Source organism: Budorcas taxicolor, chromosome 1 (genome assembly GCF_023091745.1).
Source record: "Budorcas taxicolor isolate Tak-1 chromosome 1, Takin1.1, whole genome shotgun sequence".
In the NCBI taxonomy this organism is placed as follows: domain Eukaryota; kingdom Metazoa; phylum Chordata; class Mammalia; order Artiodactyla; family Bovidae; genus Budorcas; species Budorcas taxicolor.
Window position 1 is genome coordinate 148133598 of NC_068910.1, and position 18330 is coordinate 148151927.

Consider the following 18330-nt stretch of genomic DNA (forward strand, 5'->3'; position numbering starts at 1 on the left):
CTAATTCTAATTTCCTTTCTGCTCGAGTTCTTCCAAGCGCATAACCAGTTCTATCAAACTTAGTTCACAGTGAAAGAGAAAGAGATGACATTATATCAGTGGGGAATTTACAAGCAGTATTTCAAACCAAATCACCAATGGGTGGCAGTAATGTGGGTGATCGAGAAAAATGTGTGGCGGCATCATTAAGATCATGGCTCAAAGAACTGAATCATAAACTTAATTGGCTTCTGTTAAATCTGGTATACACAAATTGATTTCACATGCTATTTTAATTAAATTAGATAATGTATGTAAAGCATCATCAATGAAAAAAATTAATAGTCAATCTAAGGAAGAAATGGAAATTTTTATTCCAGCTAACCTGAGATCTATAACCAGGAGACAGTCTCTCAGATAGCTTTGAGAACTGTTCTGAAGAGATAAGAGGGGGTAAGGCTAGTGTATATATGATTTTGATGAAGCAGTACATGCAGTCAAGCCTTCATCTTGGTAGAAGGTTACTGCTATTTGCGAGGAACAGATATCTTGGTTAATGGTTTCAGTGCTTTTCTAAGTATGAGAAGATGAAAGAACCAGATGCATAAAATTTTCTCCTGGAAATATTTAAAACTGGCCTATCTGAGGGCCAGTTCTTTCAGTTTTCCTAAAGCACAAAGAAGGTCCTCATCTTCGCCTTGAATTCCTTCCAGGGTTATTGTAGGTCAGTGGCTAATGACTTGATTCTTGTAGGATTGGATGGTGGACAATATACTTTATTTTACAATCCCTTTCCTTTCAGTCTTAATTTCAACTAAGGCTTGGAAGGCATTTCATGACCAATTTGTTCCACAGCACTAAGAATGCTCATTCTTAGGTCAGGCATGGATTTTGTTCATAGGCCACTCAACGTACTATTACTGGACTAGGCCCTCATAACAAGAGCTAAAATCCTCTGGACCCACTGTCTTACTAGTCTGTTATTGTTCCCTCTTATTGCTTTATCCTATATCTAGAGTTACACTAGTACAATCATTGATCTTATAGAAATATATACGTGGTCAGTGGTTTCAAGTTGCCTAATCACACATTTGGTAATGCAAGAAAAGATAATCTTGTAAAATAGGCACAATAAAAGTAATATAACTAGTAATATTGAAAAAGCAAGAGAGTTCCAGAAAAACATCTACTTCTGCTTTATTGACTCCACCGAAGCCTTTGACTGTGTGGATCACAACAAACTGAAAAATTCTTAAAGAGATGGGAATACCAGACCACCTTACCTGTCTCCAGAGAAATCTGTATGCAGATCAAGAAGCAACAGTTAGAACTGGACATGGAACAACAGACTGGTTCCAAATAGGCAAAGGAGTTGCAAAGAGTCTGACATGACTGAGCGACTGAACTGAGAACTGAACTGAACATTAATAAGGTCATAAGTAAGTATTTAAGTTAAGAACTCCCATTAGGTGCATGCAGCCCAGTATCTGCCCAGGTGACTAATCTGTCTGCACCAGTTGCTGTCTTTAAAGGAAATGATATATTGACATTGTATACACAGAGTTCACCAAAGATGTCTGCACAGACAAGGTTACAGGATTGAGAAAGGAATGTTATTGTCTAAGGAGTTGTATATTTGGCTCCATAAAAGAAAAGTTGATCTTTATGGCTGAGCAAGTTTTTCTGCTATTGGGGAGGTCTGGTTAAGGCAAAAGGAATGCCAAAAGGGAGAGAGGAGGCCAAAGGGCAGGGAAAAACTTTTACATTTAAAATTGTCATGTACAATATGAATTTTTATTTTATCAGCATGTAGCACAGTGCTCAGTAGGTATAAAGTGGTCAATAAATAGTAATAATACTCACAACAGCCTTCTAGAAGGAGATATTATTATTATTCATTCCCATCTTATGGAGGGAGAACCTGAAGACTGAGGAGCTGGTCAGTGACAGAGCTGGGATGCAAGTCCAGTTTTTTTCATTCTACTTTCATAGTACCTGAATGAATAAATACACTAAGAGAGGAGGGAAGAAATGTTTAGCCAGAGCCTCAGGGCTTTTTCTTAAGCAAAAATAAAATTATTTATCCATCTATTGCTCAAATGTATAAGGTCATAGTATTTTGATTCCTTTGTGTTAAGATGTTTTTCCCTCTTAAGAGCTTTAGGAAGATGTGAAACTTTGGAAGAATGTATGGAAGAATGCCATGTTGAATAAGCATTAGTCATATTTTTAGTTTTCTCATCTCATCACATTAGATCATATTTTATTATTGTACCCAAGACACTGCTTCTCTCTTGAATCCGAGGCTGGGAGTGGTCCTAGAATGAGAAGGGTAGGTAAGCAGTAAGGAGCCCACACTGAGCAGTAGGGTGGGACTTGGTGCTTGAAGGAGAGGTTAAACAAGTGCTCATGGCAGGGTTGGCTTGTTTCCTAGGGTGCTGATCTTAGAATCAACACAGAAGGAAAGGTAAGTTTACACCATGTCGATCTAGTTTCAAAAATTCTTTGAATACATATAGATGATCATTTTTATTGAATGATAAGAGAAGCACTAGTGGAAAACTCAAATTAGAAGTTGCTTTTTTTTGTTTGTTTCTGAGGTGCATCTTTGTAAGCAACTGGGAAGAAACATGGATAGTCTAAAGTCAGATTTCAACATGTGCTTGCTTGTCTGATAAAGTAGCAGCATCAAGAGAGTTTGTTAGAAATGCAGAATCTCTGGGCCCACTCCAGGTCTACTAAATCAGAATCTGCATTTTAAAATGCATGTGATTTATATATCATTGTAATTTGAGAACATTGCTCTGGAGCAGTATTGATTAAAATACAGGTCATGTCACTTTGAAACCTAGTGCTAAAACTTGAGAGCCTTAAAGTGGGGAGGGATCAAGTATTTTCACAGATTTTCTTTATTTCCTGCAGGGCTTTGAGCGCTTTTTATTTAATATACCGCAGGTGCAGAGCTAGCTGGGAGAAGGCAATGGCACCCCACTCCAGTACTCTTGCCTGGAAAATCCCATGGATGGAGGAGCCTGGTGGGCTGTAGTCCATAGGGTCTCTAGGAGGAGCCTGGTGGGCTGTAGTCCATGGGGTCTCTAGGAGTCGGACACGACTGAGCGACTTCACTTTCACTTTTCACTTTCATGCATTGGAGAAGGAAATGGCAACCCACTCCAGTGTTCTTGCCTGGAGAATCCCAGGGGCAGGGGAGCCTGGTGGGCTGCCATCTCTGGGGTCGCACAGAGTTGGACACGACTGACGCGACATAGCAGCAGCAGCAGCAGCAGCAGCAGCAGCAGAGCTAGTTTGCCTCTCCTGGAGTTATGAAGGACTACAGAAAGAAAGTGAAAGTGAAAGTTGCTCAGTCATGTCCAACTCTTTGTGACCCTATGGACTATACAGTCCATGGAATTCTCCAGGCCAGAATACTGGAGTGGGTAGCCTTTCCTTTCTCCAGGGGATCTTCCGAACCCAGGGTTTGAACCCAGGCCTCCTGCATTGTGGGTGGATTCTTTACCAGCTGAGCCACAAGGGAAGCCCAAAAATACTGGAATGGGTAGCCTATCCCTCTCCAGTGGATCTTCCCAACCCAGGAATTGAACCGGGTCTCCTGCATTGCAGGCAGATTCTTTGCCAACTGAGCTATCAGGGAAGCCCTGAGGGGAACATCATCTCCATCTATTGTTGCTAAGGAAACTCTGCATAAAAACTTCCACCTTGGAGCAGTGCTTGTCTCATTAAAGGGCACAGTGTGGGATGTGTATAGTAATCAAGAATCTTAAACTTTTTTTTTTTTCCGGTAATGAAAAAAAAATAAAAGAAAAGAGATTTGGATAAGCATTCAAAAACAGAAATCCTTATACCTAATAATATCTCATCACTTCTCAAAGCAATTTTAAACCACCATCTGCAGAGCCTGGGGCAAGAGTATACGAATAGAGGCCCATAAGCCACAGTTAAATAAAATGTACTGTTTTATCTTTTTCCTTGACAAACATACCCTATAAGAATAAGATTTAAAATATGCAAAGAGGTATGGGTTTTATATGAGTAAAAATCAGAAAATAGCAAAGATAAATAAATTGAATTATTGCATACATCTGAGTGTTGTGTTGACGGGCCAGTGAAATTTGGATGAATCATAAAGAGATCTCTAATCCATAAGTCATTATTTTTTTCTCATCATGTCAGCAAACACACTATTGTTATAATTGAGATTTTCACACAAGTTGAACTCCATTGAGAGCAGAGATCTAAACTAAATGTGATCTAAGTAAAATGTAGTTGTGTTCAAGGAGTTTGAATTCTGAATATATTTGCATCATTAATTGGAAGGAAAAATGTGAAAATGTTGATGGTTGGTAGTGCTTGTTTCATTATGTAAGAATCTCCAGCATTCATACCATGTTGAGAGGAAGACTTTGACAAGTTAATTAATTTGTTTTTTCTCTTACCTAAGCACTTCCGCTGCTCCAGTCCTCCCAGCACTCTGAAGCGGTGTCTGTCCCTGACATCAGCAGTGGCACAGCCCACAAATCATCATAGCATTTGGATACAGTTCGCCTTTTCTTTTGAGGCTATAGACCAAAACATGTGGCGGTGTCTTCCCCTGGGGCCCCAGTGGTGTTGAGAGTAGCTCTTCAGGGTACAGTGTGCCCTACCAGTACTGAGCTCTGGATCATGAAGACAGAGGTAACTGTGTGATCTTTAACACATAGGTCTATGGGAGGGAGGGCTACAGGGCTTGGGACAGGGGACAAGGAAACCTCCTAGTGGGATGGAAATGTTTCCTATCTTGATCTTTTCCATGGTTGTGTTAATGTATGTGTCAAAATTCATCAAACTGTACACTTAAGATTTGCTCACTGTACTGCATATAAATTGTACTTCAATAAAATCCTGTTAACATAAAAAATAAAGGTTACAGAGTGTACTTTTCTCCATGTAAACTGAAGGGGGTAACCATAGAATCTCACACAACTCTTTTATGTATTCCTTTCTCAGATGCCTGTATCCATGTGTGCACACACATACCACATGCTTTCTTCTTTCTTTTTGAAACTGGCTTCAATCTTACCATACATATGATTTTTTTGTTCTTGAAATTATATCTTAAATCTTTTTCTATGAACATGATATTCATAATTGCATCATGATTCTTCCATTTTTTTTACTTTTATAAGTAATATTCTAGTCTACATTTTTATGTGCAGTTTTTATTTTGTTGTTTTCTCATTCTATATATTTCCAGATATAGAATGAATAGGTAAAAGATTATGAAGATTTTGATGACTGTGTATTGAGGCTCTGTATTATAATGGTTAAGATGTTGGGCTTTGGAGTTTAGAATGAACTAGGTTCAAATTCTCATTCTCCTTGGCCTTGGACCAGCAAATCTAGTTCCATATTGCTTGCTGTTAGAGTTGTTTTGAGGATTAAATAAATTTAAATATATATATCAATTTATTTATTATATGTTATATATATATATGGGGTTTGGTATGAAATCTCTGCAATAATCACTGGGTAAAATATTGTGAAACTAGTTTCCAAAAGGACACTACCAGCTGCACTCCCAAGGCCATGCAGAAGTACTAGTTTTCCAGCATAACTCCAGCATTGTATGTTGCTTTAAGGTGAAATGAGACATTCTATTGCTCTTTTAATTACATTATTTCACTATTAGAAGTTGGACATTTTTTAGTGTTTTTGGTTTTTTAAATCTTCTAAATTTCTCCTTAAAAAATTCTCGCCTCTTCTTCAATGTTAACTAATGGACAAGACTTCAGTACTAATTCATCTGGTTCAGGTTAAGTATTGCTATAGCACTGGACTCAGTAAAAGAAGGAAAATGATTTTGCATTCTTTCTAACCTAGCCAGTAAGGGAAGTGAGGGACTTCCCTGGTGGTCCAGATGTTAAGAATCCATCTTCCAATACGAAGGATGTGGGTTTGATCCCTGGTCAGGGCACTAAGATCCCACATGCCACCTGCATGCTACAGCTAATGAGGACCCAGTGCAGTCAAAAAGAAAAAGAGCAAGAGAGAAACAAGTGAAACACAGCATGATGCCATGGTGGCTTTTTGTACCAGCCTAGCAACTGATTCCTCAGAGCCTCTGGTCTGTAAGTATTTTCTCAGCAGTCAAGTCTGTTCTAGTTGCAGGGCTAGGAGGATGGAATGGCAAGAGGAGTTTCATTTTTGTGCTAGGTGCGTTCCTTTTCTGTCATTATTAACTAAAAAATGAGTTATCTGTAAAGTGTCTTGTGAGGGCTGGCTCAGAGTTAGTGCTTTCTTTAGTGTCATGAACAGTGGCTCAGTGGAGATCCTGGTCCCATTCCTAGTTCAGCTAACAGCAAATCCTTCCATCCTTTCTGCCTACCAGATTCTCTGGGCAAAGTAGACATGTAGCACGGTCTGTCAAACTAGGGTCTGCCTTCCTTCTTGGGTCAGATCATACATTTTCCCCTTATTAATTTTGTCATTCAGTCACTAAGTCGTGTCTGACTCTTTGCAGCCCCTTGAACTGCAGTGTGCCAGGCTTCTCTGTCTTCACTGTCTCCTGGAGTTTGCTCATACTCATGTACATTGAGTCAGTGATACCATCCAGCCATCTCATCCTCTGTTACCCACTTCTCCTCCTGCCCTCAGTCTTTCCCAGCATCAGCATCTTTTTCAGTGAGTCAGTTCTTCACATCAGGTGGCCAAAATATTGGAGTTTCAGCATCAGTCCTTCCAATGAATATTCAGGACTGATTTCCTCTAGGATTGACTGGTTGGATCTCCTTGCTGTCCAAGGGATTCTCAAGAATCTTCACCAGCACCACAGTTTGAAAGCATCAGTTCTTTGGCGCTCAGCCTTCTTTATAGTCCAAAAAGGCTTGGGCTCACATAATAGTCACATACAGTCTCACATCTGTACGTGACTATTGGAAAAGACCATAGTTTTGACTGTACGGACCTTTGTTGGCAAAGTGATGTCTCTGACTTTTAATACACTCTCCAGATTTGTCATGGCTTTCCTTCCAAGGAGCAAGCATCTTCTAATTTCATGACTAGTTTATGTATTTATGTTTTGGTTCCTTTTTCCTCAGACCATACTTGAGCCTTTTAAATCCTTGTGACCCAAGTCTCAGAACAGCAAGAACATAGGCTAAGTGTTTCATTGCCCTTTATTTCTTGCTAGTTGCAACAGTTAAACTGCATTGGTGTTATCAGCCTGTTTCCTGCCCTCTGCCCTGAGGAGGAGGTTGCAGTCAGTAGTAAGGGTCCTGCCCCAAAGTCTGTATTGCTCTCAGACAGGGGTTGGGGGGTGGCTGGGAGTGGTGGACAACAAAGATGTGTTGCTTGCTGCCTAAGACTGGATTCCTATGGGATGTGCTGGGGTACACTCCATCACCTCAAAGGGCTTTGTGGATACCTCCTGCATTTTTGGAACTGAGGGTCTAGGGTAGCATATAATCACACATTTGTATATATATAAGAGACCAAAATGGGATAAGTTTTTTTCCGGGCCTGTTTGTAACTTTGCATAGGATAGAAATTATGTCAAAATTCACTTACCACTTCCCTTTGCCTTGTGTGTGATACAAATTACCACTTTCCTTTGCCTTGTATGGGATACAAAGAGACAAACTTTAATCTACACGTATCCAAAATAGCAAGCAGGAAAACTTCACACAGGACCGAGGGACTTGCAGGGAGCAGCAGGTACCACCACGTCAGTGGGTTGTCACTGGCTGTGCCCAGCTGTTCCTGGAGAAGGAAAAGCCATTTTATACATGTGGACCCTGAGGTTCAGCATGTTCTTGCCGTGGTTGCCCAGCTAGAAACTGGCAGAAACAGCGCTTAGCATGCAGGGCTGTGTGGATCTGAGGCAGCTTCCTTCTCACTGTAGGGGGAGGTGTTCCTTTAGACCAAAGAGTTCTGCACTCCCTTCCCTGCCCCATCTCCATGGGAGTGTGTAGCAGGGCCTGCCAGCAGCAAGGGCTGGTCTTATGTGCCTGTCCTGGTACAGAGCATGAGTGAGGCTGAACTGAGCATGGCCTGCAGGTATCAGGCATTGCTAAAGCCAGTGTCTGAGGTCACGCCTCCATGCACTCAGTCAGCACTGAATTTGAGAAACCTTCATGCTCTGTTGCAGCAGGCCAGGTTGGGTTATGAGGTCCCTTCACGGAGACCTGGGAAGTCTTCAAGGATAACCATGCCACTCTCTGCAAAACTGGGGCCAAAGGCAAATCAGCTCATTTCTATTCTTGGAAAAACAAATAATCAATTTTAGTATTGTTCCTTTTGTAACCATAGGAGGCAGGTGAGAATATCTTTTTGGAGTGCTGGGCAATTTCCAAGATGAGAGACCCCAGTCAATATCTCAGGAGTGGCAGAAGTCAGTGCTCCTCAAGGCTGAGGGGTCTAGAAACTATCACGCTTGCCCTCTTAGAGTCATGTAATCCAGGGCTGACCCAGGCTCCACACTGAAATTGTTGTGTGACCACAAGCAAGGTCAGAATCTCTCTATTTCTTCACTTAAAAAATCAGATGGGACACGGGGATCATTAGCTTAACTCACTTCTGTTGTTTCTTTCAGATCTTACCTCTGTTTACCAGGGGACTTCCCTGGTGGCCCAGCGGCTAAGACTGCATGTTCCCAATGCAGGGGGCCTGGGTTCAATCCCTGGTCAGGGAACTAGATCCCATGTGCCACAACTAAGAGTTCACATGCCACAACTAAAAGATTCCATGTGCACAACTAAGACCTGGGGCAAATAAGTAAACAAATGTTAAAAATTAAAATGTTTACTTTAAAGCACACCTCAAATATTGAGGTAAAATAACAATAAATTGCATCTTATGATCTTGGTTTTTCCCTGGGGTCACTTTCCCTTAAATAGACTGCCTCAGGTATGGAAAAATAACAACTCAGATCACTGGGAGATTGTAATCTGAAAAACTCTTCAATTGTATAACTCCTATTTATGCTTAAACTTTCTATGCTGTTGTCCATTTGTAATTTAAATTTTATTACGGAAACAAATATATGCAAAAGAATTGCATAATGAACTGCCAAGCACCTGTCAACCAGCTTCAACAATTATCCACATTTTGTCAATCTGGTTTCATCTCCCCCCAAACCCCACCTGCCATCTCCCACTCCTTGTAGTTTTTGGCAGAAGAGAATTATGGAATATTTTCAAGCAGATCTCAGACTTCATATCTTTTTACTGTTAGAAGCTTTACTTTGTGAATCTAACAGAGAAGGCCCTTCCTGTTTTGTGAAATAGTGACTTTAGTGTTGTTACTGCATGCAGACTGATTGTAGGAGGCAACACCTGTGACTGTGATACAGGAGTCTTTGAATTTTTAGTGAATTTAGAGTGGAAAGTGTATTGGCTTTACCCTCCTCCCTCCAGAAAAAGTGGTAGAATTCACTGAAAAGCATCTTGGGGTTTCAATAGCACCACCCCTTATAAGACTTTCAGAAAGCAAATATAGGAAAGGCCTTTCCAGAGTGATGGACAGAGCTAGTGTTTATGTAGCACCTACTAGGTACATCTCCATATGCATCATCTGTAACCTACACACCAAAGATGAGAAGTGAAAACCAAGGTGCCGGGAGCCAGCGTGAGGAATTCCACCCGTGACAAGGTCATGCGGCAGAGTCCTGATGGGCAAGGTCGAGTCAGATCTCAGGTTTTCCCCCTGGCATTTCCTGAGCATGTACCCCCCAAAAATAAGAATCCGCCTGCTTTTCCACTCTTCTGACATTCTCTGGAAAAAGTCAATTCAGGGCTTTAGTTTTCTGCATTTGAAAGAGTGTTTCAATCCAAAAACCCCTCTGATGGCTTTCTAGCCTGTCTGCAGAAAGCGACAGCGGGAGGCACAGGAAGCTTTAAACATCCTAGGAATGTAGGGGCTTCTGAGGAGTCAAAATCATTAGAATAGGACTGATTAAAGGTTTCATTTTTTGAGCCAATACTTGCTGCCAAATTTTCATATCTTTTATTTTTAGATATAGTTGTTATATAGAAAAACAGGTAGTAGACCTGGTATTAGCAACATTAGATCTTTGAGTTAAGAACTTTCTTTGTTATAACCCACTGTACCTTTGTTCTACAGGAATGTAACTTTATTTAGTACTTTGAGGGTGATGCAGAGTAAAGAAAAAACACTTCTAGGGAAAAGGAGTTTTCTGGTTGATAGACAATTGTCCAGGAAGAGAGCCATAAAAATGTTAACAGGCCTCTTGGCCAGAAGATAATGTAAACCACCTGAGACCTTTTGTATACGGGAGGGTATGCAAAAAGAAAGCCTTGTTTGTCTCAATGAGGGTCAGGACTGCTGCCCCTGCATAACTCTGCATATTCCATTATTTCTTTATGTACAACCTGGGGTATATAAGCTAATTTTGAAAGTGGAGTTTTTGGAGTCTTGCACCGATGCTGGGCTTTCCCATGTCGTTCTTTTCTTTTTCTGGCTGAATTCCCATCTGGGGCGTGGAGGCTCACCATGTCTACTTGTCCCGGCTTCTAAGATCCGTAAGAGAGAGAGCCCGAGGCGGGGCACTCTCCGATATTCAAACAGACGCCGGTGGCCTAACATAGATGGTGCAAGTTCCTTGTCTGAAACTTTATTGGCTTTCCACGTATACCAAGTTATTCAGCCTCTTTTCTCCACTTAATTTTCCTACTACACTATTTCTTCCTAATCTAACCTTATATTTCTATATTAATAAATAAATAAGTTTCTCCTCGCCAACGCCGTCCACGCTTCGAATTCCCTGGATCCGCTGGGGCTGGACCCCGGCACCAAGGCTTTCGGAGGAGCTTCCCAAATATTACCTTCAGATTGATCAGTATTAGAACATCACATTACCCTGTCTCCATGCCAAAACACTTGAGATAACCTATTTAGCTTCAACATACAAAGTTATTTGGTTTGTGCCTTAATCTAACCTGATGTTTACTGCTGTAAAACAATAACTAGATCATTTCTTGAGGTTCCCTTGGAAATAGTTAAATGAGGATAATAATGTCGTAGGCAGAGAAAGCATGAAAACGAACCTTCAATTAAAAGAAATAAATTTATATTAAAAAAATAAATAAAGTTCAGTATGAAATAAATCTGTAGCTAAGTAATGCCAGAATTAAAGAAATCATACATTATTTTAATGGAACCTGATCAAGCTACTTAGATGGGCTTAAGTGAATGGCTGAGGTCTATTAATGGGTATGACATTATTACATGAAAGCCATTTCAATAAAGGATTAGTGTTGTTAAAAAAAAAAAGAAAGCATGAAAATGTCTTCCTCTGCCCAGGCCAGGTTAAGAGGTGCCACTCAGTCTTCACTTCTCACTAGTCCTCTTTCCCCAAATGGGTAAAAGCAGTGTTAGTGATTATAAGTCACTCTTTGGGGTTAGAGGACATTTGTAAGTTTGTGCTTGAAAGATCTGAATTTTTGCTTTGGAAACCTGTAACATTTGGTTCAGTGAGGATCATCTTTATTTAAGATCCTTAAACATGTTTGCCAGTTGGAAGAGGCTCCGTGAGGTATTCTGGAAGGGAGGGAAAAAAGGAATGGAGCTGACTAAGGAGAGAGGCAGAAAGGAAGGAAGTGAGGAAAAGAATAAAAATCAAAGAACCTTTGTAAGTCCCAGATTGGTTTCATGACCCAGTTTGAGATGAACTCTGGTTACTTTCATTGTTTGTATTTAAAATGTCCTACAGACCCAAAGGAGTGAGCAGACCCTAAGCACCTGCCTTGGTAATGAAACCATCCTGGCAGGTTTGCTGTGAAGCTACTGAAGCTTAAACTTCAAGGTTTCTTCCTTGCATTGATCCCTCCCTAAACCTTGGGAGAGGCACTAGAAATTATTCCTGTGCTCATGTGTTTAAGCATCAAACCAGATCCATCCCTGCCTGTCAGGAATTGAGTTCTCAAGAGAATAATGTGCCCATAACCATATCTCGATAACCACATCCCAAACTTCTCTAGTGGTGGAACTTCCCTTTTTTCCTTTAAATTCTCTTTATAATTTGCAGGAATTTAACCTAATTTGTATTTCATTTGTACAGATGAAATTATGCAGCAGGAAATCAGGCCCTTGGTGGCAGTGGATATAATTGAACAACTTCACAGACAATTTGCCATTCTTTCAGGTAAGGTGCAAATTCATTTGCATTTCTAGATTTCACTGGTTTGGCGGGAGGGAGTCTCACTGGGAGGGCTCAGCCTTTTGAACTTGATTAGAATTATATTAAAGTCTCAATCATCCCCAGACTTCCCTGGTGGTAAAGTGTCTGCCTGCAATGCAGGAGACCTGGGTTCGATCCCCAGATGGGGAAGATCCCCTAGAGAAGGAAATGGCAACACACTCTGGTCCTCTTGCCTGGAAAACTCCATAGGCCGAGGAGCCTGCTAGGCTATACCGTCCATGGGATCGCAAAGAGTCAGATTGCAAAGAGTCACACACCACTGAGCCACTTCACTTCTCAGTCATCCCCAAAGCCTCACCCAGGACTAGAATGAGCTGAGGATTGTCCAGCAGGAGGAAGGTGGGATCTCATAGATGTTACTCCTTTTGCTGTTGGGTGAGATTTGATCTTTCCCAAGGAATACATTTCTTTGAGGTTGTAGATAATAGAGCTGAAGTTTTTGAGGACAGAAAAAGAAACAAGTATGACAATAGCTGCCACTATGATGTTCTTCCAATATTCTCATTGAATGTTCTACCAAGATCCAACTGTAAGACAGTCTTGGTTTTAAGAGTTCATGAATGTTGCTGAGGTAATTTGTTCTCTGAGAGATTTGTCTTTTATTCTTATCTCTAATGGATCTAATTTAAATACATCAATTTTCATTAAGCATTTGATTAGGAATAAAGAAAAACTAACATTAATCAACAGAGAAGGCAATGGCAACCCACTCTGTACTCTTGCCTGGGAAATCCCATGGATGGAGGAGCCTGGTAGGCTATAGTCTATGGGGTCGCAAAGAGTCAGACATGACTGAGTGGCTTCACTTTCACTTTTCACTTTCATGCACTGGAGGAGGAAATGGCAACCCACCCCAGTATTCTTGCCTGGAGAATCCCAGGAATGGGAGCCTGGTGGGCTGCTGTCTATGGGGTCACACAGAGTTGGACACAACTGACGTGACTTAGCAGTAGCAACAACATTAATCAAAGGCTAGAAATTTTAAGAGAAGCCACCACAATTAGAAGCCCACTTATTGCAATGAAGAGTAGCCCCTGCTTACCACAAATAGTGAAAGCCTGTATGCGACAACAAAGACCCAAAACAACCAAAAATTAAAAAAAAAATTTTTTTTAATGCTAGAAATTTTCTGAGCATAGGTATAACCCTGAAAATTTGCCATTACTAGAATACTATTCTTTTTCATTCTCTTAGCCCAGGGTAACATGAGTTTACTGAAACTGGAGGTACAGACCAATCCTGAATTATAGTTAAACCTTTCTTAGAAGCATGGGTTAATGAGATTCAATGTCCTCAGCACATATTACAGAGAAATAAAGTGGCAAGTCACTCTCCCTTTATATCTGTTCTGAAAAAAAAAAAAAAGCAACAAAGTCATCTTAGTTATATCACAGAAAGAATGTGTAATTGGCATGAATTTTATTCTATAAAATACGATGCAAAAATCATCACATTTTTTCCCTTTCTCTAAATCTTTTTTACTTTACCCCAAACTCCTCATGGGCTTCCCAAGTGGCTCAGTGGTAAACAATCTACTTGCCAACACAGATCCAGGTTTGATCCCTGGGTTGGGAAGATCCTCTGGAGAAGGAAATGGCAACCCACTCCAGTATTCTTGCCTGGGAAATCCAATGGACAGAAGAGCCTGGCAGGCTACCTTCCATAGGGTTGCAAAGAATCAGACACGGTTTAGTGGCTAAACAACAACAAACTCCTATTTTCTCCTACTGAATCTGAGAAAAATTCAATTTCCAATGTTAGGATATCACTCCGCATTTCACAGTTGGTGTCCTAGGTGGGAGCATCTTACACAATGCAGAACATTCTAGGGAATTCTCTGCTCTCACTTTCATGCACTGGAGGAGGAAATGGCAACCCACCCCAGTATTCTTGCCTGGAGAATCCCAGGAATGGGAGCCTGGTGGGCTGCTGTCTATGGGGTCGCACAGAGTTGGACACAACTGACGTGACTTAGCAGTAGCAACAACATTAATCAAAGGCTAGAAATTTTAAGAGAAGCCACCACAATTAGAAGCCCATTTATTGCAATGAAGAGTAGCAATTCTCTGCTCTCCCCCCCCACATTGGTTATTGTTTAGATAGTCACTGAAAACTCCATAAACATAGGGTTCTCATTTTTAAATGAGGTGATGCAAAGAACTGATGGTGATGCTTGGGAAGATTGAGGACCAGAGGCAAAGGGGGCAACAGAAGATGAGATGGTTGGATGGCATCACCAACTCAGTGGACATGAATTTGAGCAAGCTCCAGGAGATGGTAAAGGAGAGAGAAGCCTGGCATGCTGCAGTCCATGGGGTTGCAAAGAGTTGGACATTACTGACCAACCAAACAACCACATTTTAAAAATTTCTTCCTGTATTGCTAATGCTTAGAACAGAGGCTAGAACATAATATCTGCTGAGGTTGAAATGACCTAAGTCCTCCTGGTCTGTCCTGTGAGGCTGGTGGACTCCCTTCTCCCCACATCCCCAGTCTAGGCACCACTGTCTTGACCCTGGTAGCAGTGCCTGGCCAGCCTCCTGTAGGTGCAGTGTCATAACTTCCGGCAGTGAGCCTAGGATGGTGCACAACAGAAGGCAGCATGGGGACAGGCTCTGGATTTCTGGCAACTGCTGCTATGGCCCCGTGTTACAGAAGGCCCAAGGCCAACATGCATCAAGGTCTGGAATGGATGATGGGGTGGGCAGGGTAGATTCCTATAGTCTTACACCAAAACTGTAATGCCTCAACTCAGTTCATAATTCTAGCATATAAAATTACACAATGATTCATCTGGGAAAGGAATCCAGTGGCTGATTGATACACTTAAATATCCAAAGTTATTGCTTTCGAGTAACATTGAGGCATTTTTTTCTATGTTTATTTCTTAGAGGCAGTTTAGGGAAAATTGTAAACTGTACCAGACAGCTCTAGATATGGTTAGATTCTGATACTGACTGGCTGTATCATGTTGGGTAATTTATTTGTCTAAGCTTCACTTTCCTCACTTTGTGTAGTGAATAGGATCATCATAATTTTGAGGATTAAAGCATAATGTATGAAAAATGCTTAATATTGCAACTGCTAATTAAATGTTTGCTCTTTTTTCCTGATATATTTTAGTCTCTCAAAAGTGTTTATTTCTATATTACCAAACATGTTTTCAGTATGACTGTTTTTATAAGGGACCAAAACCATACAGTGATAGTGTATATAATACCACAATTAAGTCAGAAGTAGAGATAACTGTCACTCTTTAATGTAGAACATAGAACTGAAAACTCACACTGGCCCAAGAGGATACCTCTGCTTTAGGAGAGGCACTTTGACTGGACAAAGGTAATCCTTTCATTTCTGAGCTTGTCAACTTGTTGCCTCACAGTTGCCCTTCCTTTGAGAGAGAAGCATGGATTAGCTGTGATAGAATTTGCCACACTACAAATCAAGAAAAATATCAGCAGCCATGGGGTTCTCTGAGTCAGCAGGTAGTTTTTGGAATTAGCAGGCCTGCTTCTCATCTTTAACTTCCCTACTTACCTGACAGAGGCAGCAAATGTCAGCAACGGGGCTGTTGTGGGTGCCTGAGTAGCTGTGGTTGTAAAATAGGAATCTCCTCAGTTAGGCTTTTTCCATGGCAGCCAAGTCCTGGCCTCTGCTCTGAGTCACAGCACTTTTCCTGATTCAGATAAGCAGAGTGAAGATGTCCCAGCTGCGGACTTATCTACAGATTCCACTGAGATCTAGAGAGAGCCAGTGCCTCCATCAACCAGGGATGCTGTGAAGGAGGGGATGGAGCCTTTTTCTCAGTGAGGCCACAGATGCCTGGCCTACTGTGCTGTGTGAGTGTGCTTCTCTGGCTCGTTGAAGAGTAGGGCTCATTGCATGATGCCTCACCCAGATTTGTGGCCAGATGGTTTGAAGTGTCTGGATGGTGATACCAACAGGGCCATCAGCAGGAATTGGATACTAGACAGGGGTAGGGTATCTGTGGCTCTGACCATGGAAGACAACTTTCATGTTCCCCAATGAACTTGGGATATTCTAAGTTCAGGCACTTAGCTAGGAATCAAGAAAATATAAACAGGTTAGTGTGATGAAGACACTAGCCTTTGAACTCAGACAATCTAGGTTCATATTCCAACACAATTAGTAGGTTGCTCTGAGCAGGGTTTCTCATCTGTAAAGTGGGTTGTTTTAAGGATAGTGCTTAGCATAGTATTTGGCTACAAGAAAACGTAGACTATAGGATATGTTTGTTTTTAAACTTTTGGGTTGACCAGATGGAAAAATCCAAATGAACTTTTTGGCCAACTCAATGCATAATAGGCCTGGAGGTAAGTCTTGACCCTAAGATGGCTGCTACAGCTCCAGACATCAAGTCTGTATCCAAAACAGGAAGAAGGAAAAGAAGCAATTCTGCCTTCTGTTCCTTTTGCCAAGAGAGCAATAACTTTCCTAGAGCTCTTGGTAGCCTTCTGCTTTTGTTTCATTCCAGAACTGTGTCATATAGCCACTTACAATAAGAATTTTAATCCCTTTAAAAATAATAGCAGGAAGCATCTGGTTCAAGAGTAGAAGGATGTGCACTCATCTCCTCCTGGGAGAGCACCAAAATTGCAATTAGCTATTGAACAACCATCAACAGGAGGATGGTGGAACAACAACAACAAAAAAGATGCCCCACATCTAAAGACAAAGAAGCTGAACCAAGATGGTAGGAAGGGTGCGATCATGATAAAATCAAATCCCATACCTGCCAGATGAGTGACCCACAATCAGGAGAACAATAATACCAGAGAAATTCTCCCACTGTTGTGAAAGTTCTGAGCCTCATGTCAGGCTTCCCAGTCTATAGATCCAGCAAAGGTACCGAGAATCCCCAGGGAATATGACTTTGAAGGCCAGTGGAATTTAATTATAGAACTTCCACAGGACTACGGGGAACAGAGACTCCAGTCTTGGAGGGCACAAACAAAATCTTCACACCAAGACCCAGGGGAAAGGAGCAGTGATCATACAGGAGACTGAACCAAAACTACCTGCTAGTGATGGAGGATCTCTTGTGGACATGTGGGTCAGCAGTGGCTCTTTGTGGAGATGGGCATTGGCAGCAGCAGTCCTGGAAGGGGCCACTTGGCATAAGACCTCATGGAGATCGCCATTAAGCCCATAGACCCCAGGACTGGATCGCCTCAGGCAGAACAACTAATAGAGAGTGAGTACGATCCCAGCCATCAGCAAGTCATTGGATTAAAGTTTTACTGAGCATGGCCCTGCCCACCAGAGTAAGACCCAGTTTTTCTCATCACCAGTCCTTCCCATCAGGAAGCTTAGACAAGCCTCTTAACCTCATCCACCAGAGGCAGACAGAAGAAGCAAGAAGAACCATAGTCCCGCAACATGCGTGAGCACTAAGTTGCTTCAGTCGTGTCCACCTCTGCAACCCTATGGACTGTAGACTGCCAGGCTCCTCTGTCCATGAAATTCTCCAGCAAGAATACCAGAGTGGGTTGCCATGTGCTCCTCCAGGAGATCTTCCTGAGCCAGGGATCAAAACCATGTCTCCTGCATTCAAGGCAGTCTCTTGCACTGCAGGCAGATTCTTTACCACTGAGCCATCAGGGAAGCCTCAAGAGTAGCTAGAACCTAAACCACATCATGGAAAATTAACCAAGATGAGAAAGCAGAGGGTTTTGTCCCAGATAAAGGGACAAGATAAGACCCCAGAAAAATAACCATGTGAAGTGGAGATGGGCAACCTTCCAGAAAAAGAATTCAGAATAATGATAGTGAAGATGATCCAGGATCTCAGGAAAACAATGGACAATACACTAGAAGGAATAGGTAGCAGAGTAACTTAGGCAGAAGAACGGATAAGTGACCTGGAGGACAGAATGGTGGAAATCACCACCACAGAACAGAATATAGAAAAAAGAATGAATAAAAGTAAGACAGCCTAAGAGACCTCTGGGACAACATTAAATGCACCAACATTCGCGTGATAGGAGGCCCAGAAGGAGTAGAGAGAGAGAAAGGACCCAAGAAAATATTTGAAGAAATAATAGGGTAAACTTCCCTAACATGGGAAAGGAAATAGTCAACCAAGTCCAGGAAGCGCAGAGAGTCCCGTGCAGGAT

The 18330-nt window shown here is 41.6% G+C and overlaps 1 protein-coding gene across 1 annotated transcript in view; it reads left to right on the forward strand.

The window, feature by feature from the left end:
* Positions 1 to 18330, forward strand: part of MCF2L2 (MCF.2 cell line derived transforming sequence-like 2) — a 275208-nt gene that overhangs the window by 42278 nt on the left and 214600 nt on the right. Inside the window, exon 2 of the mRNA XM_052642999.1 lies at positions 12053 to 12136. Coding sequence (XP_052498959.1) covers positions 12053 to 12136 — 84 coding nt within the window. The remainder of the gene's footprint in view (positions 1 to 12052; positions 12137 to 18330) is intronic.